We start from the raw sequence: 21,701 nt of genomic DNA, 5'->3' as shown, positions 1-21,701 counted from the left end.
CATCCTTATATAGTTGATTTCCCTTTTATAATTGTAATCTCTTTGGAAGTCGGCTTAAGCCAAGTCTATTTCTATTTACCAATTTTAAGTTTTTTATTCGTATATAGTTGAATTCTCTTTTGTAATTGTAGACATTTCAGACTTGGATTATGCATGTGCTAAGTCTGCAATAGGTTAAATCTTTTTCTTTTTTTTTTTTTTTTTTCCGGGAATTTAAATTGCATTTATTTTTACTTTTTTTTTTTTTTTAATCAAAGCTTCTTTAGACTATATATATATATATATATAATCACACAAGTTCATTCCCTATAGACCCCTAAATGGCTGTTGATTTTTAAGTTTCACATAAATGTAATTTATGTGCTTGGCAGTGTTCTTAGGTTTTGCATTGGAATGTCTTCGATAAGTATCGATAATTGAAAAAATTCAATGAAAGAAGAAACAGGTGATTTTGACTTAAGTTAACGCCTTATACAGCCTACTTGACATATCAAAGGCCTTCGACAAGGTATGGCATAAGGGTCTACTTCACAAGATTTCCAGCTACGGTATAACTGGAAATGTTTTCTCAATCATTAAATCATTTCTCTCCGATAGGCTCATAAGAGTATTGGTAGATGGACAAAAATCGGAGGCCTGCAATATAAATGCTGGAGTCCCTCAGGGGTCAATCCTAGGCCCAACTCTCTTCCTGATCTACGTCAATGACCTCCCTAAACACAAATGATTCGTTGATATCTATACTGATGACACGACCATCTACGGCAACACATCAAAGGCTGTAAATGACAAAGTTCTCTCTGATTCTCTCTCCTCTGATCTCGAGCGCGTGGTTCAGTGGGGGAAGATGTGGCTGGTTACCTTTAATGCATCCAAAACCAAACTCCTATCCTTACATCATCAGCGTTCTGATCCCCATCTGGCATCAATTGTGATGGATGGCTCTCGTCTGGGTGAGGCCCCGTGTTTTGACAAGCTTCTGGGTTTGACCTTTACTCCTGATCTGAAATGGACCACGTACATTAAGTCTGTTGCCAAGGTCGCTGGAAAGATGGTGGGATCCTTCTACCGCTCCAGAAGATATCTCACTACTGATGCAATTCTCTATCTATATAAAAGCCAAGTACGTCCAAGGATGGAATACTGTTGCCATATCTGGGCAGGAGCTGCTAAAAACAGCCTATCCTGCCTTGACAGAGTACAAAATAGACTTTGTGGCTTAGTGGGGGATGCCCTTTTGTCTACCCTGCAACCTCTCTCCCACAGAAGGGACGTTTCGAGCCTGTCTTTGTTTTATCGTTATTTCCATGGCAGGTGCTCCTCTGAACTCCAATCTCTGGTCCTCCCTCGCCAATCTTTCACGAAAAACACCCGTCTAGCTGAATCCACTGTGAAAAATTTCCCCCACTCTATATCTGTGCCTAAATCAAAACGCGGATTCCATGAACAAAGCTTCTTTCTTAGAACTGCACACCTGTGGAACTGTTCCGTCTGCCTGCTTCCCACCGGACTACAACTTGGATGTCTTCAAGTCCAATGTTAACAAATTCCTAATGAACCGCCCCCTTAGGTAAACACTTCATCAAATCTCCACACTAACATAATGTACTTGCAATAACCTTTATCCCTGAGTGGCTTCCGGGCCTTGATAAGTGGTGACCACTGGGTAAAAAAAACAAAAAAAAAACACAAGTGCATTTAAGAAATTTTATTACTGCACAAGCAGGAAGTCCAAACATTAAATCAACAGTTAGTTCTTTGGTATGACTGTTCCTGTTTAGAGCACAATTGAATCATGATACTTGACTTTTGCATTTTAAACCATAATTCCAGCCATTATAAAAAAAAATAAAAAATTTATAATATCAAGAGTGAAACGTAAACTACGATGTATTGTGGACTATAAGGAAGCATGTGAATCTTCCTCCTGGTGCACTGCAGTGGGTTTTAAAAAAAAAAAATGGGCAAGTTCTCCAATTTTGCTGACAGTAAAATATAGGAGGGTGAAACATTCGTTGGTCATCATTCAATCCCGGGCAACGTTGATATATATATATATATATATATATATATCCCCTAAAAAAAAAAAAAATCTATTACAATTAGAAACAACTTGTGGAATGTAAAATCGATTCTTTTAATATTCTTATATATAACATAGCATATTAATGTGGTTACCTGTTTTAAATGAACTATCCAGAAAGGCACATGCAGTATTAATAACTAGGGCAATAATCCTCAGTTTTGTAGCAAGATACTTAATCTTTTACATAAAATCTGGATTCTTTTATAAAGGTTCTTTGAGTCTAGTTAATATTCTATACAATTTATTACCCATTGGAATGTTTATAATTTTCTGAACCAACAAGAGCTGGTGTTTTACTCTCCTTTAAGCATGTCCATTAGACGTCAAGTAGTTTCTTATTGACTTAATTACTTTCCAGGTTGAAGGTCATTGCATTCTTTTCATACCCAAACTCTTGTATAGCCTTCTGAAACACTTGTACATTTCATTCAATGAACTTCAGCTGTAAAAGCTCATTCATTATTAGAGTTTGGCTGTAAGCCAATTTAATGGAGCACTGAATGAGACAAACTTTTGATTGTTCTTTGTGGCTCACCCATGTTTTTCAAATCCACACAAAATAAGGCATGCGCCATCAGCTGATGCCATGGATACTAACAAACATGAAATTGCCAAGTTCAAATCTTAATTTCATGCTGAAAAATTGTGAACAGCTCAACTGTCTTCAATTCTAGGTCAAATACACACACACACACTAACTCCTAACAATTTAAAATCATTGTTATTTTTCCTTTTATTTGGGAGGGGATTAGGGTTGGTGTAATGGATACTTTTATAAATTATCGAATTAGTTCTGCTGATTTAAAGTTAGATTGAATCGAATGTTTGCACTCACAAATTGTGTATGATGTCTAATACTCATCCAACTTTTGAATTGACATGAGCACTGGAATGTTTCTATTGAGTCGAGTATGAACAGGTGAAATTGTGGGGGAGTGGGGGGGTCAATCAAGTGAGGTATGGTTTGTTTAGGCAGTTACATTGAATTTGGCTTGAATTTGCAGTTTTTGAAAGAATTACAAGTGCAAACTTCTTTTTGCCGCCTGTGTATATGCATACATATACAGTATATATGTATGCAGATTATTGATTTAAAAACTATACAATACATATTCCAAAGAGATACTATAGTTCCATTGGCATGACTAGACCCTTAAAACCCAAAACTTAAAATGCTTAGTGACTCACTGAATGAAGAGTTCAAACTGTCACTGAGGATTTGAAATGAGTTAGTTTTTTCTAAACAGTAAGTACTTTGAGTCAATAAAATCATGGTGCATATCTGGAGTATGTAATGTATAATTTTGTGTAATTTTGAAATAATTTGTATTTTAAGTCTTGCATCCTTCTGATCGAGCATTTTATTGATTTTTTTTTTTTTTTTTTTTTTTTTTTTAACATACTCTAGCGCACATATTAATCTAAAAACAAATAATATAATTAAATATTTTTTTAAATTCTTTGGAATTTCAATATCTCACTAATGATGCAATTCTCTATCTATATAAAAGCCAAGTACGTCCAAGGATGGAGTACTGGTGCCACATTTGGGCATTAGCTGCTAAAAACAGCCTATCCTGCCTTGACAGAGTACAAAATAGACTTTGTGGCATTGTGGAGGATGCCCTTTTCTTTCTTGCAACCTCTCTCCCACAGAAGAGACGTTGCGAGCCTGTCTTTGTTTTATCGTTATTTCCATGGCAAGTGTTCGTCCGAGCTCCACTCTATGGTCAATCTTTCACGAAAAACACCTTTCTAGCTGAAACCACGGTCAATAATTTTCCTCAATCTTTATCTGTGCCTAAATAAAAACATAGATTGCATGAACAAAGCTTCTTTCTTAGACGTGCACGCCTGTGGAACTCTGTTCCGTTTGCCTGTTTCCCAGCTGACTATAACTTGGATGTCTTCAAGTCCAACATAAATTCCTGATAAACTGCCCCCTTAAGACACTTTATCAAGTCTCCATTGCTAACAATTACTACGATATTATCCCGTTGACTACTGTACACACACAATAACCCTTATCCCCGAGTGGCTTCTGGGCCTTTATTAGTGGTGACTCTCATGTAAAAAAAAAAAAAGAAAAAAAAAAAAAAACCCGAAGGATAGAAAATGGACCAAATTAGGAAAATCTGGCTGTAAATAGCTTTGTGGTTTGAACTCTTGAATGGATTTCTGTAGAACTTTTCATTGAATTCAAGAAAGTAAAAATAAACAATTAATGACTTGTTATTTGGCATCTGTTTTATATGCTGCCACATGTTGGAACATTTACAAAAACATTAATCCAAAAAATACCAGTTTTTTGGGGGGGTTTTCCTCAGATTTTTTTTTAAGATTATAAAATCTTTGCTGACAAGAATTTTGTCTCTGTCATTTGAAGTCTTCAAAATCTTTTTAAAATGATTTTTTTTATGAAAAATTCATTGATCATTTTCTGTTAGACTGTAAACTTAATATAATTCCAAGTAAGCATTACATATAATAAGAATACGTTTTCTATTTCATCTTGTATAAAAACTAAAACTTTTCTTAATTTGAGAATATGGTTTCAGCTTCAGTTTTCTTTTAAAACTAAGACAAAATTTGATGGGAAAGGATTTGATAATGTTGTAAAAATATAATTACAAGTGAAATGTTTACTGATTTCTGATCAAAATTTAAATATTAAAATTCTAATATCTTAGAACACAGGAATTATTATTGGCTGTCATTTTAATAGGCTTTTCTTTTCTTGCTGTTGATGAGGCATGTAAAGTTTGTATGGAAGATGCAATAACCTAATTTAAATAATTTTATCATTCATTTTTCCAGATTCTTTCTTTCCTCAATCAATTGTAATATTGAGTCTTAATCGTTAGCTGAAAAATTCCATTTCTGATCATCTTTCATTAAGGGCTCTTCTCAAAAGCAAAGATTTTTTTATTCCAAATACAAGAAAAAAAAAAAATTAATACCAAAACAACTACTAACCATATTCAGCAGTTGTGTACTCTCTCTCTCTCTCTCTCTCTCTATATATATATATATATATATATATATATATATATATATATATATCCACATAACGCAGTAGCAAAGAAATAAATATATAAATCTATTTCAGCCTATTTCTTGATCTATGTGTACACCTCTCCTGGTCAAGAAATCTTTAAATCCATTATAGGCTACATCAATTTTATGCATGATTTCTATATACAGTATTTTACAAACAAAATCTGCACTGAATGAGTGACCTCATTTGCATATTACATTAAAGAAAATCTAATTATTAAAATTAGCTCGATCTTATTTCAATGTAATAGGATCGTTTAATTGTACTATTAGAAATATTATTTAAAATTTATTTAGTTTATTTTTTATTCAATTTATATTTAATTAATAAAACTGTTACATTTAAAATCGATACTCTGATATTAAACTGAGTTATTTCCCTTTAAGCTAATTTCAAGGGGAATAACCAGTGTTGCCAATTTAGTGGTTTTCCTGCTAGGTCTTGAGATTTTGTTTGCAATCTAGCGGGGAAAATTTTGATTTAGCTGCTAACAGGGTTTTTTTTTTTTTTTTTTTTAGTTTTTGGTAACAATTATTTGACTGTTTTGTTTTTCACAATTTTTTTTTTTTTTTTTTCAGCTAATTTACATTCTTAAAACTCACTATAAATTCGATTTTTCTAAGTACATGGGGGGGGGGCGTTCCAGCCTCTGTTTAAAAACGATCTAAGCATTCCCCTTAATTTAAAAGTATTAATTCACTTTATAGTAATTCACGCGGTAGAGGGGTTAATACTTATAGGTACTTCAGCCAGGAGTCACTAATTTGTAAGGGTGCGAGTCGATGTTCACCAATTTATAATCAGAAGCTATTAATTTTTAGGACCAAGGTTGCAAGTGCAAGAATCTCTTGGAGTTAAAAGTAGTAGAGTATCTGCAGGACCGTTAAAGGTAACCTTAAAAAGATCGCCGATTAATAGAAAGGTGTCAATAGATCACATCTTCACATACATTAAAATATATATATATATATATAGATATATATATATATATAGACATATCTCTGGGAAATAACGACACATGATGATAAAAACTCAAAATCAACATTAATATGAAATAGCATTTATTTACCTGTGAGGAATATTTAAGTTATTCCAATGTGTTTTCTTGTAATAAGTGTTCATTATGCAAGACTAGCTAAATGAGGATTTCGTAAGAATAGCATGGAGTCTAAAATTACTGATTTTTATGAACAGTGTCACACGTGGCTTAAACTCAATGCGATTATTTTTTTTGAGAAAAACGGTCATTAAAGCATGTAAGCGAAATGTGCACATGTGTAAAAACAGTAGTTCAAAATAACATTTTTTAAAAGAATTTCTCGTTCGATATGATTTTCCATGATGAGAATTAAGGTTCATGTGCATGGCACACAAATTCAAGACGGGATTTTAACACCTCCCAGTGGCAGTTACTTTGACATTCACTCTTGGAAGACAAGAGAAAAGCTGGAATAAACACATTTGATTTTTGTGGCAAATCCTTACATCTCAATGTTCCAGCCTGTTTGCTGTATCACTACACGTGGAAACATAATCCCTTTGTTCCATATGTGCAGGTGGTCAAATCGCAATGCTGTGTGTTTATGCATTCTGATACTTGTGGGTTTTGAAAATGGTGATTGCTACAAAAATGTTCCTGTCAAAGATTTGTTCTGGCCATATGTAGCAGTCGATACAACCTGGTTAAAGTGTAGAAAAGTTAAGTCGAAAATTGTAAAAGTCAAGTAACCGGAAAAAAAAAAAAAAAAACTTATACCAAATGCAGTAGAATTTAATTATCTACCAACCTGTATGCTGAAATGAAGTTTTTTTTTTTTTTTTTTTTTTTTTCTTCTTCTAAATATGCTCAAGTACACTGGAACCCCCCCCCCCAAAAAAAAACAAATGGCCACTTATCGGTTAACAGGTATGGAGGCTTGATTCCTTAAAAGCTGTAAACCAATAACTTGTTCTACCACTAAACCCAAGTTTGAGTTGCACTCTCAAATTTAGAGTTAGTGGTCGTCAAAGTTTTTTATACAATTTTTCAAGAATGAAGTTCCCAATGATTAAGCGACAAGCAACCAGTTATTTGCTGTAAAGACAGCTAAAAGAATCTAAACATTGTGTCAACATGTATAAATGATACTTGAATTTTACTGCGTTTGGTATAAGATATGTTTTTTTTTTTGTTTTTGTTTTACAATTTCTCGACTGTTTATTATTCTACACTTTAACAAATGACTGTTTCTACTTACTTGCCTCCACAAAGAGCAAAATTCATGGTTTTACTTATTTTTACTACGTTTATTATTCCATTTAATTGTCAGTGAACCACTTTTCCTAAGATGCGGCATATGTAAACACCTTAGCAAACTTTATTGCGTTTATTTTTGAGCAAACATTAACAACCAAAAGAAAATTTTCCACATGTGAAAAAAAAAATTACTTGCTTTCCTACGATAGCAAAGGTTGATAGTGAAAACCCTGCTACCCTCAAAACGAGGAACTCTGGATTGAGGCAACATCTTTTTGTTAACCCTCAATTTTAAAGGATTTCTCCTTCAATGACCAAGGACAGAAAAGATAAAGTATAGTGCCAGAACAGATATTCTTTTAACGTTAATTTTATTTGGAAAAGTAAAAATAATATAGATAAACCAAAAATAAAGATATTGTAAAATTGACAAATATTTAAATCATGTTTTTGTTTCATTTTTAAGATTTTCAAAACAGATAAAAATATACCCGATTATGAATGGTGATGGGCATGAAAAGTAACACCCTTATTTCTAAGGCTTTTTAACGGTTTAGGACTTAAGGCTGTTAAACGTTTTTTTTTGCTATGAACGTGACAAAATGTATTGTTTTACTGTGTACGTTTTCAGCGTCCCATTTTTTTTTGCGTTTAAATCAAGATATATCAAAATTTGAATTTAATTTTAAGTATTATGGTATCTGTTCAACACATAAGTATGGCAAACAACTTATAATTCAATGGCTGTAAGTTTTTTTTTTTTTTTTTTTTTTTTCAAAAATAAACAATTATAAACAGAACGACTCATAGAAATCTATCTATTTCATTTTAATATACTTTCATAAAAATCTATCTATTTTTCATTTTAATATACTTTCATAAAAATCTATCTATTTTTTCATTTTAATATACTTTCATAGAAATCTATCTATTTTTTCATTTTAATATACTTTCATAGAAATCTATCTATTTTTCATTTTAATATACTTTCATAGAAATCTATCTATTTTTCATTTTAATATACTTTCATAGAAATCTATCTATTTTTCATTTTAATATACTTTCATAGAAATCTATCTATTTTTCATTTTAATATACTTTCATAGAAATCTATCTATTTTTCATTTTAATATACTTTCATAGAAATGTTTGTCACCAAAAACTATTTTCTTTACGTCACAAGTGTGACGCTCATACATTAATTCCATAGCTAATATAACATACTGACCCAACGGGTCACGGGTAATCTAGTTTGTAATATATTTCAATTTAAGTTATATTAACACTGTTTGATTTTTACCTTTTTCTTGCAAAACAGATAACAGGTAAAACTAGCTAATAAAATGTGAAAGCCTTCTGGGGAGCTAACCGTTTCAATATAATTCCAGAAATGTATAGTGAGAATGCACAAAACCTTTTGCATATTGAATATATTCATATTTTTATGTAGGATAGAAAGTTAAAATATGGTGTTTTTATCTTGTTTTTTTTTTTTTTTTAATTAGCGGTTTTTGAAAATTTCAGACAACAAAATTTAAAAATCTAGCGATTTTCTGGAGATTTCATTTCCCTGATCTAGCACGTTTTTTAAGTCTCAGTTGGCAATATTGTCCAGAAGTAATTTTTTTCAATTCAAATTCGGTCTGATTAGTTGTCTTTTGTGACAAGTATTACCTTACAATTTATTTTCGATTTCGGTAATGTAATGTACTGGCTCCACACTAACGTAATGTACTTGCAATAACCCTTATCCCAGAGTGGCTTCCGGGCCTTGATAAGTGGTGATCACTGTGTTAAAAAAAAAAAAAAAAAAAAAAAAAAGTGTCAATTTGTGTTTAATATGTGGTCTTGTCATAAAACAAACCAATCAAAGAATGATCAAATATTACATTTTATCTCCAACATGGATTTCATTAGCTGAGTTTTATTATACTTATTTCTTTTTGTAAATGTAAATTATTCCGGCATGAAGCCACATGATGTAAGGAGCTAAAAAAAAAAAAAATCGTACTTGCCAACAATATGTTAGATGAAATAGATTCTTACCCAGAAAACAGCAATTCTTTCCTCATTGTCACGAACATTGATCCTGGAATGTGGGGAGTAAAGGACAAAATAAGGACACTGAGATTTCTGCAACACTAATTCCTCCCCATTACTTGATCTGCTCTTCAAACTATTTTCAGAAAACATGCTTATCTAAAATATTTGACAAATTTAAAACAGATGCACAGAAATGAATTTGTTCTTAAATAGCTTGTTTCTCGTAATAGTTACACTGTTTTAATTTTTTCTATTTTTGAAATTTTCTGAATATTCTAAGCAACATTTGACCTATATGTAACGTGTTTATTGCATAATAAACTTATGGCACAACACAAATGTTAGCTTCTGTAAATAGGAGGAAGATTTGACTAAATCTTGTTCGAAAGTTATCTTCCATCTGGCAAACTGTTTGGCTTAGTGCCAATGTCTGCAAATAATTCCTTAGATTGGTAGTGAATCTTCAGTTTCATAAAACCTGCTGTAGACATTTGCTTTCAAATATCTTTCTCTTCACTCTTAAATCATCCACCCACCTGCCAAATAACAGGCATAGCAATACAGATTTTTGGCCTTGGCAGATCCAAGTTCAGGCATGAAAAGTTTTTCTTTTTTTTTTATGCAGAATTAATTTGATACTTAGGAAAGGAATTTAAAAAAATATATTTTAAACACATCAGCAGTTGGGCCCAACAATTCATTTTTTAAACTTGAGACCCCCACAAAAAAAATGATCACTTTGTTACTGAGTTGACGGCAAAACATTAAATGCACAATTTTATTAACCAATATTAAAAATTGATTCATAAGTCGCGTGAACGGATTATTTGACAAATGCAAAAACTGCAGCTTTTATATAAAAAGATGGTGACTGCTAAATATTTGGGATAAGGTCTATGTAGATCTACGTTTAATGTATAGTCATTATTATACATTCGTATTGCGATTCTTTCATATTACTATTCTCATCTTAAATGGTTTTATGTTTTGTTTGATCATCCTTTGTGGGAGTATTTTATCTAATTCAGGATAAAGTTTTCAAAGGTCAAATCATTGAATTTTGACGCCTTGACAGCCAAATTTCTGGCCGAAAACCGATTAAAGATTTTCCCAAATCTCAATACTCTTTATGTCAAATCTCGAGTCTGTAGCCTGAAAGTTGACAGTAGTTTGGTAGGGAAATGTGTACACACACACACACACACACACACACACACACACACACACACACACACACTTTCACTTTTATAGATATGTGTGTGTATAATATATATATATATACACATACTCATGCTAGTAGTCACTACCAGTGTTTAATGATACTTGTGTACTTCTGCTCTCATCCATCAACTGCATATTACAATTATCATTGATAATTATTAATGCTTACCGTGAAAGCTAATACAATAATATTGTAATTTTCTCTAATATAAAATCAAAACCAAACAGAAAGCTAAGGAAAAGGGTAGCTTGTTAATTTTAATGCCTGTAAATCTTCTCTTTCCATCACAAACGCTCTGATTCTCACCTAGCCCCAATTGAAATGAATGGCTCTCGTCTTGAGGAAGCACCATATTTTAATAAATTTCTGGGACTTTGCTTCAATGCAATAAAATACATCAAATCTGTTGCCAAGGTTGCTGGGGGAAATGGATCATTCTACCGCTCCCGTAGGCATCTCTCACTCCCAATGCATAAGAGCCAAATACATCCGAAGATGGATTTGACTCTTGCCACATCTGGGAAGGAGATGCTCTGAGCACCCTATCCTGTCTATACAAGGTTGAAAATAGACTTCAAAATCTGGTAGGTGATGCAATTTTCTTATCTCTGCTCCCCTTTTCGCATAGACATTGTGTGCATCTCTTTGCTCTATCATTATTTTCATAGCAGGTGCTTGACTGAGCTTCACTTTATGGTCCCCCACCTCTATAAGGTATTAGTGGCAAATTCTGGACTACAGTCACTATCATCAATTTCCTTTTCTCTGTATCCGTGTCTAAAACTAAAAATTTTCATGAGCTATTTTTTTTTTTTTAGAACTGCTCATCTATGGAAAAAATACTGCAGAACTGCTTCTCAGCTAATTATAACATGGTCGTTTTCAAGTCCAGTTTTTGATAAGCCTCCTAAAATAAATGAACTTATCCAATTTCCATCATAACCAATCTCCTTATCTTTTATCCTTGAGTGGTCTCCAGGCCTTGATAAGTGGTGACTATATGATTAAAAAAAACAAAAAACTATTGGATTATTATAAAATTGACTCTAGTTCTTTCACATCACAAGTATTTCACATTAGTGCGATTGGTTCTTGTTGATAGCAACAGTAACTGTAACAGGTTTATAGTTGAAAAATTTGTCCAAAAATCTTTTAACTGAATTCGGCCCTTTTTTTTTTTTTTTTTTTTTTTTTTAAATCTAAATACTGAATCATTGCCGAATTGTGATATTTTCTCATTATTTGGCTAGATTTTATTTCTTTTTACTTTATCTTTCTCTTCCCCCCCCTCTTAGCTTTACTTTCAAGAATATCTGGTGTAGGTAAAGTGAAGTAAACTCTTGTTTAATCTAAGAAAACATTTCCTTCCCTCAAGTGTGCACTTGGGTTTTTTTTCTCTTGCTAACATTCCTTTGACCACATATATTTTTTATCTTCAAAAATCTTACTGCACACTAAAGTCTTTAAACATTCTTTTTAACCAAAATATAATTTTAAGACTTTGAAAGAAGTTACTTTCAGTATGAAAAAAGGTTTTATAGTAGCAATACCACACGATTTCTTCTTTATATCGAATAAACTCAGATAAGCATTATTGGAAAGAGCATAAAAAGCAAAGAAATATTATCTTTAGTTTTTTAAAATCAACTGATTAGAACTGGAGTTATGGCCATTCAAAGTATCAAAAAATCTGTGGTTCACTGGACATTTTGCCTTAACTCAGTCCTATTCAAATGCATATAAAGCTTGTGACAGAAAATTGTAGGAAATTTGCACAATTTACAGACTAACCCATTTTTTTTTTTTTTTTTTTTTGAAAACTATATCTTCGGCTCTTAAAAAGATTATGATGAAATTTTTAACATATCATAATGCCATGAAGGTTCAGTTGGCATTATTTACGACCATCTCACTTGGTAACTTACGGATTAATTAGCATACTTGTTTCATTTTAACAGCTTTAAGTAGAAACATCATAAAAACAGCTAAGAAAAATAAGGCTTTATCATCATAGGAAGTATTATTCTGATGGACATTATCATTTCCTATTATAACATGAAAAATCCAAGATGTCGACTAGGAAATCCAAAATGCCACTGACATGATTCAAAGAAATTAAAATATGGCTTGTAGCATATCCAATTAAAGGAAATTTTGTACAGATCAGAATTGTTTTAAAGTACATTAAACTAGTTAGCATACTAATTAGCATAATTAAATTTCATTTTTTTTTCTTCAAATAGAAGCATCATAAAAATGTTTAAAAAGGGAAGTAATTGGATGTGAAATGTTATTCTGATGAACTTTATCATTTGTCATAACACCTGTGAAAAATCCAAGATGAAAACCAGAAAATCAAAGATGGCCACCACAACACGATTCAAAGAAATTAACAAAATATGGCTTGTAGCATATGAAATGAAAGGAAATTTTGTACAGATTTTTTATTTTCAAGTTCATTAAACTAATTAGGATAATTAAATTTCATTTTTAACAGCTTCAAGTTACTGTGACAATTATCGTGCGAGTTTCTACCACTATTTTGTATCATTTCTTTTATTTTTTAAGTCCTTGTCGAGACTTCAAGAGACAGTGTGGCCATTTTTTTTCTTGTTCTCATGTAACACCACTCGACACATTTTTTTTTTTTTTTTTTTTTTAAGAGAAGAATAATTATATTTACAACACCAAAACGTTATCGAGGTAGGTAGATTAACTTGCCTTTGATAACATTTATTTGTCTTTTTTTTTTTTTTTTTTTTTTTTTTTTTGCCACTTTGTCATACCTCTGTGGATCGTAAAAACAAACCCAATAAGTTATTATTTTACTTAACTGGATAAGTGGTTTGTGTTTTAACTCATTTAAAAGTATGCTCATTGTCGGTCATTCTTTTTCAAAAGTATTCTTTTCCTGTCCATAATTAAAAACTTGTTTTCTAAATAACAAAAATGAATGCTTTATGTTCGTAAGTTAATCGATGAACACATGTTTACAAATTTTTTTGTGTACGCCACGATGCACAAAAATTCTCATGTTTATATGCGGTTGTCACTATTTCTAACGACTCTAGCATAAAAAGTTTTTATCCAATTTTCAAATTTTAGGACAAAAGAAATTAATATATTCATTATTAAATAGCATTTGAACAGTTTCTATCTTCACTTACTACAAAGCGTCAACTTTGAGATATTCTGACTTTTGACTGGAAAGACGTACGTGTTGTTCGAATTCCGTAACAGAATTCTTTTCCCTGATTAGCTAAAACAACTAGAAATGTCGTTGATGGGTACAACTTCTGCTTCGAGTGTTTGTGAACATGCCCCAACCGCTTATTTGCAAAACGTCATCTACCGCGAGCGGGCATGCTATGCTGGTATGTTTCGTCATTAATAGTCAAATTTAAATAGTGATTTCCTTGAATATACAAATCACAACAAAAATATTAAAATACCATTTTAAAGTAAATTTTATTGTGAATCCAGTTATATAAGTTTTATTTTGATGGACGTAGGAGAAATGTACTTATTACTGATTTAAAAACTTAGTGTCAAATTAAGTAGCAGTGTATGCCTTGTCCAGTGCTGAACGTTATGGTGTCTGGTATTGTTATTTATAGATTAAAACACTCCATTAAATCATTTTACACTCCTTCCAGAAAAAAATGATATACTTTTTTAAATGTGGGAACATTGAAAAACTTGGAAAGAAAAAAAAAAAATTTTAGAATTTAAAGTGAAGGATCAGTTTCACATATGAATTTAGTATAAAACCGTCGGCTATTTTCATATTGTTTTCAGTGTGAAAATAATTTTTTTTTTAAATCCGGTTTGGAAATAGTGTATCATCCTGGTTGGAAAATTCATCTCAATTTTAGACTTTTTCATTGGTCACTGTCATCTGTGCAAACTAAATTCAAAACATGACCAGATAACAGTGATGGCAATTGATTCACATTTTCATCTTTTCACTGAAGGTTTATAAAATTGCATGTAAAAGTACGGATACAAATTGTGGGAAAAGAGTTTTTATTTTTTAATTTAATATGCAAAACCTTTTTAAGCACCAGGATTTGTTTTCTATATTGTTTGTTCTTTAAACATCCAAAGCATTTTTCTGCCATTTTCCACTCAGATTAATTTCAAAATTTCTTTGAGATAATAATTTAATTGGCATTATTCCAATCATTCTCATCTTGGATTTTAGTTTTACAGCTTAGACGTTCTTCAAGTGTATCTTTTCAAACATAAGAATCTTTGTCAAACTTAGGGAATCTGTACAGGATTTCAAACTGAACCTTTTATTTAGTCTATAAGGGTACATTGTTCTTGTTATATCAGCCATGATCTAGTGAATGTGTTAATTATGTTATTCATAGTTGTCACCTGGAGTAATGTAATATTTTTTCTATTTTAGGTGACTGAAGCTGGGAAAGAAGAATGGCCAAATTGGTTATATTTCAATCAAGAAACTCACACTTTTCACGGAGTTCCAACACTGGCAAATATTGGCCAATACTACATTGAAGTGATTGCTGTGGCTGCCAATGGAGATGTTGCCAAAGATGTATTCTCAATCCATGTTGTTAAGGAAACCAAACCAATCAGTGCCGCAAAATCACTGAAATCTTCCATCAGTAGTTCAGCTCCTTTTGTCCGTTGCAGTCCTGGTGAAGCTGAAACTGCTTTCACGCTTGCTGTCGATGCCGATATGTCTTTAATGTCACCTCGCTCCATTGTCGCACTGTTAAAAGATCTTGAACAGTACTTGCATCTTGCTTCAGAGATGTTTAAAGTAAGTCCAGCTGGTAACAAACCACTGTTTGATACAACTGCCCTTGTGTCTGGTCCTGGGAATACCAAGACCCCAAAATATCCTGGCATTTTAGTCACTTGGCTTGTTGGCTGTGGTAAAGTTGAACCTGCCCACATGCCAGTCTTGCAGAAGATTGAAACTACCTCATTTAATGGGTCATTGTCAGATGCTATTAAGCATAGTATCATTGGTTGGCAAGTTACAAACAATAAAATTCACCAAGAGAAGCGTGTCCGTCGTGCCATCATGGCAACACCTACAATGAGTTTTATTCCAACAAGTCTGACTCGTCGTCATGACAGTGATGCGATGACACATCAGGTCCTCACTATGGAATCTCCCATTGTACCATCAACACGAACCCATCAGAAATCCAAAACCAGACATCCTGAATCAACCGCTACTTACCTCCATCCATCTATATATGTCCCAACTGATGGCGACATGTCAAAGACGAAAACCTTACCAGATGCTAGTTACACTATTGCAACTGGTAGAATTCAACCAACTCGGGTTAATCCAGGAGTAAATCCGACAAGACCCACTCCACCAATGACAAAACTTCCTCAATGCATGGATAATAGAGATGATCGTCCCATGGTTGATAAGCGTATACCTCCAGTTGAAGTAGTTGCTGGTGAGATAATGAAATTTAAGGTACCCTCTGACACATTTGTGGATTGTGAAGATGGTAAGACTGAAGACCTTCGGCTTGACTTCTTCTTAGAGAATTACAAGAAGATTCCACCAGAATCTTGGCTAAAAGCTGAAAATAAGAAGCAGATGGTTGTTGGTCTTCCATTACCCAGTGATGTCGGCCTGTATAATATGTCTGTTGTTGCTGTTGACTCTGCTGGTTTGAAAGAGGTTCTAGATTTCCATTTCAATGTTGTCAATAATCCGAACGTACCCAAAACGAAGATAACACATAAAATAAACATGATCTTCGACATAGATTATGATGTGTTCATGTCAGAAATTGGAAATCGGCTTAACCTGATGAAAAAAATAGCTCGTTTATATGGAGACAAGAACCCTTCCAAGATCTCCGTTTTGGACATTAGCCAGGGTTCCGTAGTTTTCTCCTGGACAAACAACACTCTGGTCAGTGAAAAATGTCCAAAGGAAGAGACTGAACAGCTTCTCATGAAACTGGTAGATGAAGACAAACAGGTGACGGATATGGCCAAGAAGGCTTTGAAACCATTCAAACTGCTGTCCGCCCAGATCACTCCAATGGGTCCTTGCAGTTCTGATTACACTCCAGTTTTGGTTGGCTCCACCCCGATCGTGCCAGTGTCCGATAAGCCGGTGCACACGCAGAAAGAAGAGCCCTCAGATGATGACATTCTTATCTCTACTGTTGTTCCAGCTATCATCATTGTGTCAATTCTTTTGTTTGCACTGCTGGTCGCTTGCATCCTGTATAGGAAAAAGCGTAAGGGTAAGATGTCGCTGAGTGAACAAGAAGCGTATGCTGGCAAAGGAGCACCAGTTATCTTTGCCGATGAACTCGATGAAAAACCAACTGACTGCTCTCGGCCACTGATTCTTGACGAGGAGAAGCCACCACACCCGCCACCTGAATATCAGGCATCATCCAGCGACAGTGCTCAATCTACTCCTCATCAGGATCGAAGGGGAGAGAACGAGATAAACATGCCCGATATTACTTCCCCTCTTTATGAGCCGCCTCCTCCTGTCACTGCCTCTCGAGTGAATAAGCAGCCGCGTCCCCATGTACAGCCTCCTTATAGAACCCCACCTCCCTATGTGCCCCCTTAACAAGATTTTGGAAACTCTTTTTAAATATATTTTGTCTGTATGATTCATGTATTGTCCATTTCTATAAAAAAAAAAAGAAAAAAAAACTTGTTTGCCCGTTTTTTTTTTTTTTGTTTTTTTTTTACGGGCATTAAGTGATGAAATTTTTTTATAATTTTTTTTTTTCTCCACCTTTTACACATTATCCTCTTTCTCCTTTGTTTGGGGATTAATCAATCTAAGAAGGAAAGCAAACAAATTACATGTGGTTAAGGAAGATGAAGTTAATTTTATTTGAATTTTAGTTTGATTTTGTTTTCATATGAAATCATTTTCTCTAAATTGATAAAATGAACATTCTGCAATTTTCCACTTTTTTAAGGAAAGAGTGGAATCTTTAAATTATAGGATATAAATATTTGGTCATTTCAGAAGGAGCACAAAAACCAAAAAAATGTTCAGCAACCATGATGTATTCAACACTAATCTTTTGAAGCCATCGTCTAGGCCTAATTTTTCACCTTGTTCAGTAAATGATGTTGAAATAAACTTTTTTGCCAATATGGATTTTTTTTTTCATGCAAGATTCTCTAAAAGACTTTCTGCAAGGAAGCAAGCAGGAAAAAAATGACCATTTAATCTGTTTTTAACTTTATTCACTGTTCTGTTTTGAATTTTGTTATACAAAATTGTTTTTAGTCATTTTCATGCGAGTAGTTCACTCACTAATGCTTTTAAGGAAAATGCTATGCAAAATTTTACTTTTTCCACTAATTTATTCTAAATGATTATTTTGAAGTCCAAAATTAAAAGATTGACATGTTCTTTTATCAAACTTCATCTTTGCTGCTTTACATTTGGACTACAGCAGCCGAAAAGTGTACTCCAAATTAAAACGATGTGTTTTTAATTTAAATAATCTAGTGTGAATACCTTAAAAAGCTTTTATCTTCCAAAAAACCACAGATTATGATTTCTGAACCTTTTTTTTTTTTTTTTCACTTGAGGAAAAGTTAAAAATGAAAATGTTAAAAATACAAATTCTTAAATCAAAAAGTGCCGATTACATCTTAAACTTTTCTTTTAAATCTTGTTATTTGATAAATGTTGAAAGCTTTCAAGTGAATTATAGATATGAGAAAAAAAAAATTGAATGATTGGAGCGGAAAGGGTGGGTTGGGACTTGTAGGTCAAATTTAGGAAGACACAAAGACGAATACAAAGTTAAAAATTTTATTTTCACTTTTTATCTTAATTTTATTCACTTTTGTGACGCTTGTGTTAGTAAAAGTGCTTGTATGAATAAGGATTGTGCGAAAGAGTGTACATTGTGTGTTTGTGTGTGATTTGGTCTTTTTAGAATCTTGGTTTGTTGGCAACCTGCTTTTAGAGGTTAGGTGAATGAGGACTCTCTGAGAAACAAAATGAAATGATTTTTTTTAATCTAACTTGCCATTTTTTCTTTCCTTCCTTATATTCATACCTATTTAGACACAGTCATTTTTTTTTTTTTTTTTTTTTTTTTTTTTTTACTAATTCTCCTTACCCTCAACCACAGTAAAATAAATTAAAAAAAAAAAAAAAAAAAAAAAAAGTACAAGGTATGCTGTTTTCCAGACTGTTAACTGTTAATTGCTTTCCATGCCTAAGAGAAAGATACTTACAATTTGCTTGTTGAAGTTACTGGAAATGATTAGCTTAAATTCCAACACCAATTTCATTTGCTTAACTCTGAGTAGGTGAATGTGTCTATGGAGGTGAGACTTTTTCTTTTTCTTCCTAAAACCCAGTGTCATTTTACAGACATCTGGAAATTTTTCTTCCAAACCCAAAAGTTACTCTTTTAACAGAAGATATTCTATATTAAAGAAAAGTTTAAACCGACATACAATGTGCAGTAATGCGATTATTTCTTGAAGATATTTGCCTTTTACTGAAGTATGGATCGTCCAAATGTTGGCATCTGAGCATTTTCCGTGATACGTAAGTTATGAGCATCAGTGAATGACCCATTCCTTAGATATTTTCAAACTTATTGCTTATACAGTTGTTTTTAATGATGTCTTTGGGTCATAATATAAGCTCTTTTGTATTATCAGGAAGAACCTTTTCTTTTATGAGACATCAGGACAAATTTCTACAAAAGTATTTGCATTGTTGTTCACCCTAGTTGAGGGTACATCCTCATCAATTAGTCAACATGCGCGACAAGTTTCAAATTCTTGGTCTTGTTTCTGTCAAACTGACGTATGCTTTCTGTACAGTTCTAGGAGGTTCACTCTCCCAGAGAAAGGGGTTAATTTCTTGCTAATCATCTGAGGTACTCCTGCTGGAGTATGTCAACAGGGCTAATTAGGCCTTTTATAGGCCAAAGTATACTTCTCCTAATGTGCTAACTTTTCAGATTCTCACTTGGCCTTATGTCTAATCCTCCAAAACGGAGGTAAAGAATAAGACAAGCAAAAGAATTCCTGAAATTTGCTCTAATGTAAATTGGTGTATTATTGAATTGTACAGAGTATAAATGACATCCAGGAATAAGTTTTTTAGATAGCAAGGAATAAGGTAATAAAATCAGTAGATAGCAAGGAATAAGCTAATAAAATCAGTAGATAGCAAGAGCATTGTTGCAAAGTATTTAAATTTTACAGCTACATTAATCAACAATTCTTTGCTTATTTCTCTCTTCACCTTTCCTCGGCAGGTTGTTAGGCTCACCCACAATTACATAAAATATTTCTTTTTATGGACGTTATCCTGCTGATAATATTTCGGAGAAAATTTTTTTCCGATTAAATTTTGATATGAAGACATCACTAAATAAATAAATATAATTCTTTTATGACAATTTTTTTTTTTTTTTTTTTTTTAACAAAAAAATAGTAACTAATGTTAAAAATAAAGATATTTTATTCAAAATGAATTATAAAATTTTACCTTAATTTGTTAGCAGTTTTATAACATTTTTTTGTTCTTGTGTGTACACACTATATATATATAATTTTACTGTCAACTGATTCCTTTGTTTTTATATAAAACTAGTTGTTAAAAATGAATTATATTTTCTTACTTACTGATGTTAGTATATCAAAAATAAAAAGTTTGGTTGATCGAAAGAGATGATCATTTTAGTAACAATGCCAAATATATGAAGTTTGTTTGGTGAGCTTTTCAAGCATGTTGATCTGTCTCATGACCATGAAAGATGCTGTTATATCACAATGACCCAATATCTTCTCAGTCATATGCCTGAATGCCACAAAATTAAGTGGGTCAAAGAAGAGGTCCAACAATTGAAAAAAAAAGCTGTCTCTACTAAACATAAAAGATTTCAACTCTGAAATCATGTTTTATGTCACATGTCTGACTTTTCATCTGAAAACTGATTTTATTTGGCATTCGTCTTTCAAATTCGATGACTTGCATCATGGGGACACACACTCATCAAATTTGCTTTCTCATTATTTGCTTTCTCACCACAAAAACATTCTTTGCCGTCTTTTTTATTGTGAGGAACTTTCAAAAATTGTGTGCCACTTTTTTGTGTGTATACCAGTTTGAAAACAAGGTGACACTTTTACAGCAACCAAATTGGAATGGATATGAACCGACACAAGGCAAGTTCTAATTTTGTGTAGAGAAATACTGAATAAAAACTTGAAAAGGAGCTCATGTTACACTAATGTTTGTTCATTGATAAGATAACATACTGTCATTGAAACGACTGTTGCTTTAAATCTTTTTATCAGCCTTGCTTTTGTAAATTGTAAAAGAAATTACAAAAAAAAAAAAAAAAAACATTGTGACGAAAAATAAAAAACACTAAGAGAAAAACAAATTGAGGAAGTTCTTCAAAATTAATAAAAGAAAAAAGAAATGGCGAAAAAGAAAAACTTTAATAAAAAAATTTTTTTAAAAAAAGTGAAAGATTTTCGTCCATGGAGATTGAGACTTGCTCTCAGCTGAATTTTTTTTGTTTTGTTTTTCATACTTCAAAAAATATAATAAAATAAAACAAGTGTCAATCATATGTATAACTGTAAGGGGGTTTGGGAAAACGTTTGAGGGGGGGGGGTAAGCATAGAGCAACAACAACATATGGCCAGAAAGAAAAGGCAATCAAAATGACATCAAAATCAAATGTACCTTATGTATTTTTTTTTTTTTTTGTTTTATTTCCTAATTAAATTTTTTACAAAATATTTACCTGCTTCTGTTCATTTCTTTCACTTCTGCTAACGAGGACATTGTGTATACAAATGAGAAAACACTTTTTATCATCAATGTTAATGTTAGTGATTATGAAAACTCAACTAAAATAATGTCTGGCCAAAGATAAAGTTACTTAACTACATATGAAACTAAAAATTACTAAGTAAACTTTTATTGTATCACTAGCAAGCATATTCAGTGTTTCCTGAGTTTGTATATAGGATAGCAACATATGCAACAATATATTAAAAGATGTTTACTTTTTTA

The 21,701-nt window shown here is 32.4% G+C and overlaps 1 protein-coding gene across 4 annotated transcripts in view; it reads left to right on the top strand.

Annotated features, from left to right (window-relative positions):
* LOC145252655 (dystroglycan 1-like) overlaps window positions 1-18,760 on the top strand; it is a 492,163-nt gene extending 473,403 nt beyond the window's left edge. For all 4 annotated transcript variants that reach the window (XM_080112421.1, XM_080112422.1, XM_080112420.1 and 1 more), the window contains one exon: window positions 15,060-18,760. In XM_080112421.1, coding sequence (XP_079968547.1) covers window positions 15,060-17,243 — 2,184 coding nt within the window. In that variant the 3' untranslated portion in view covers window positions 17,244-18,760. The remainder of the gene's footprint in view (window positions 1-15,059) is intronic.
* The last annotated feature ends 2,941 nt before the right edge of the window (window positions 18,761-21,701 follow it).

The sequence above is a fragment of the Euprymna scolopes genome, chromosome 29 (genome assembly GCF_053919585.1).
Source record: "Euprymna scolopes isolate OS-2025 chromosome 29, ASM5391958v1, whole genome shotgun sequence".
Lineage (NCBI taxonomy): Eukaryota > Metazoa > Mollusca > Cephalopoda > Sepiida > Sepiolidae > Euprymna > Euprymna scolopes.
This window is presented reverse-complemented; position numbering and strand designations above follow the sequence as displayed.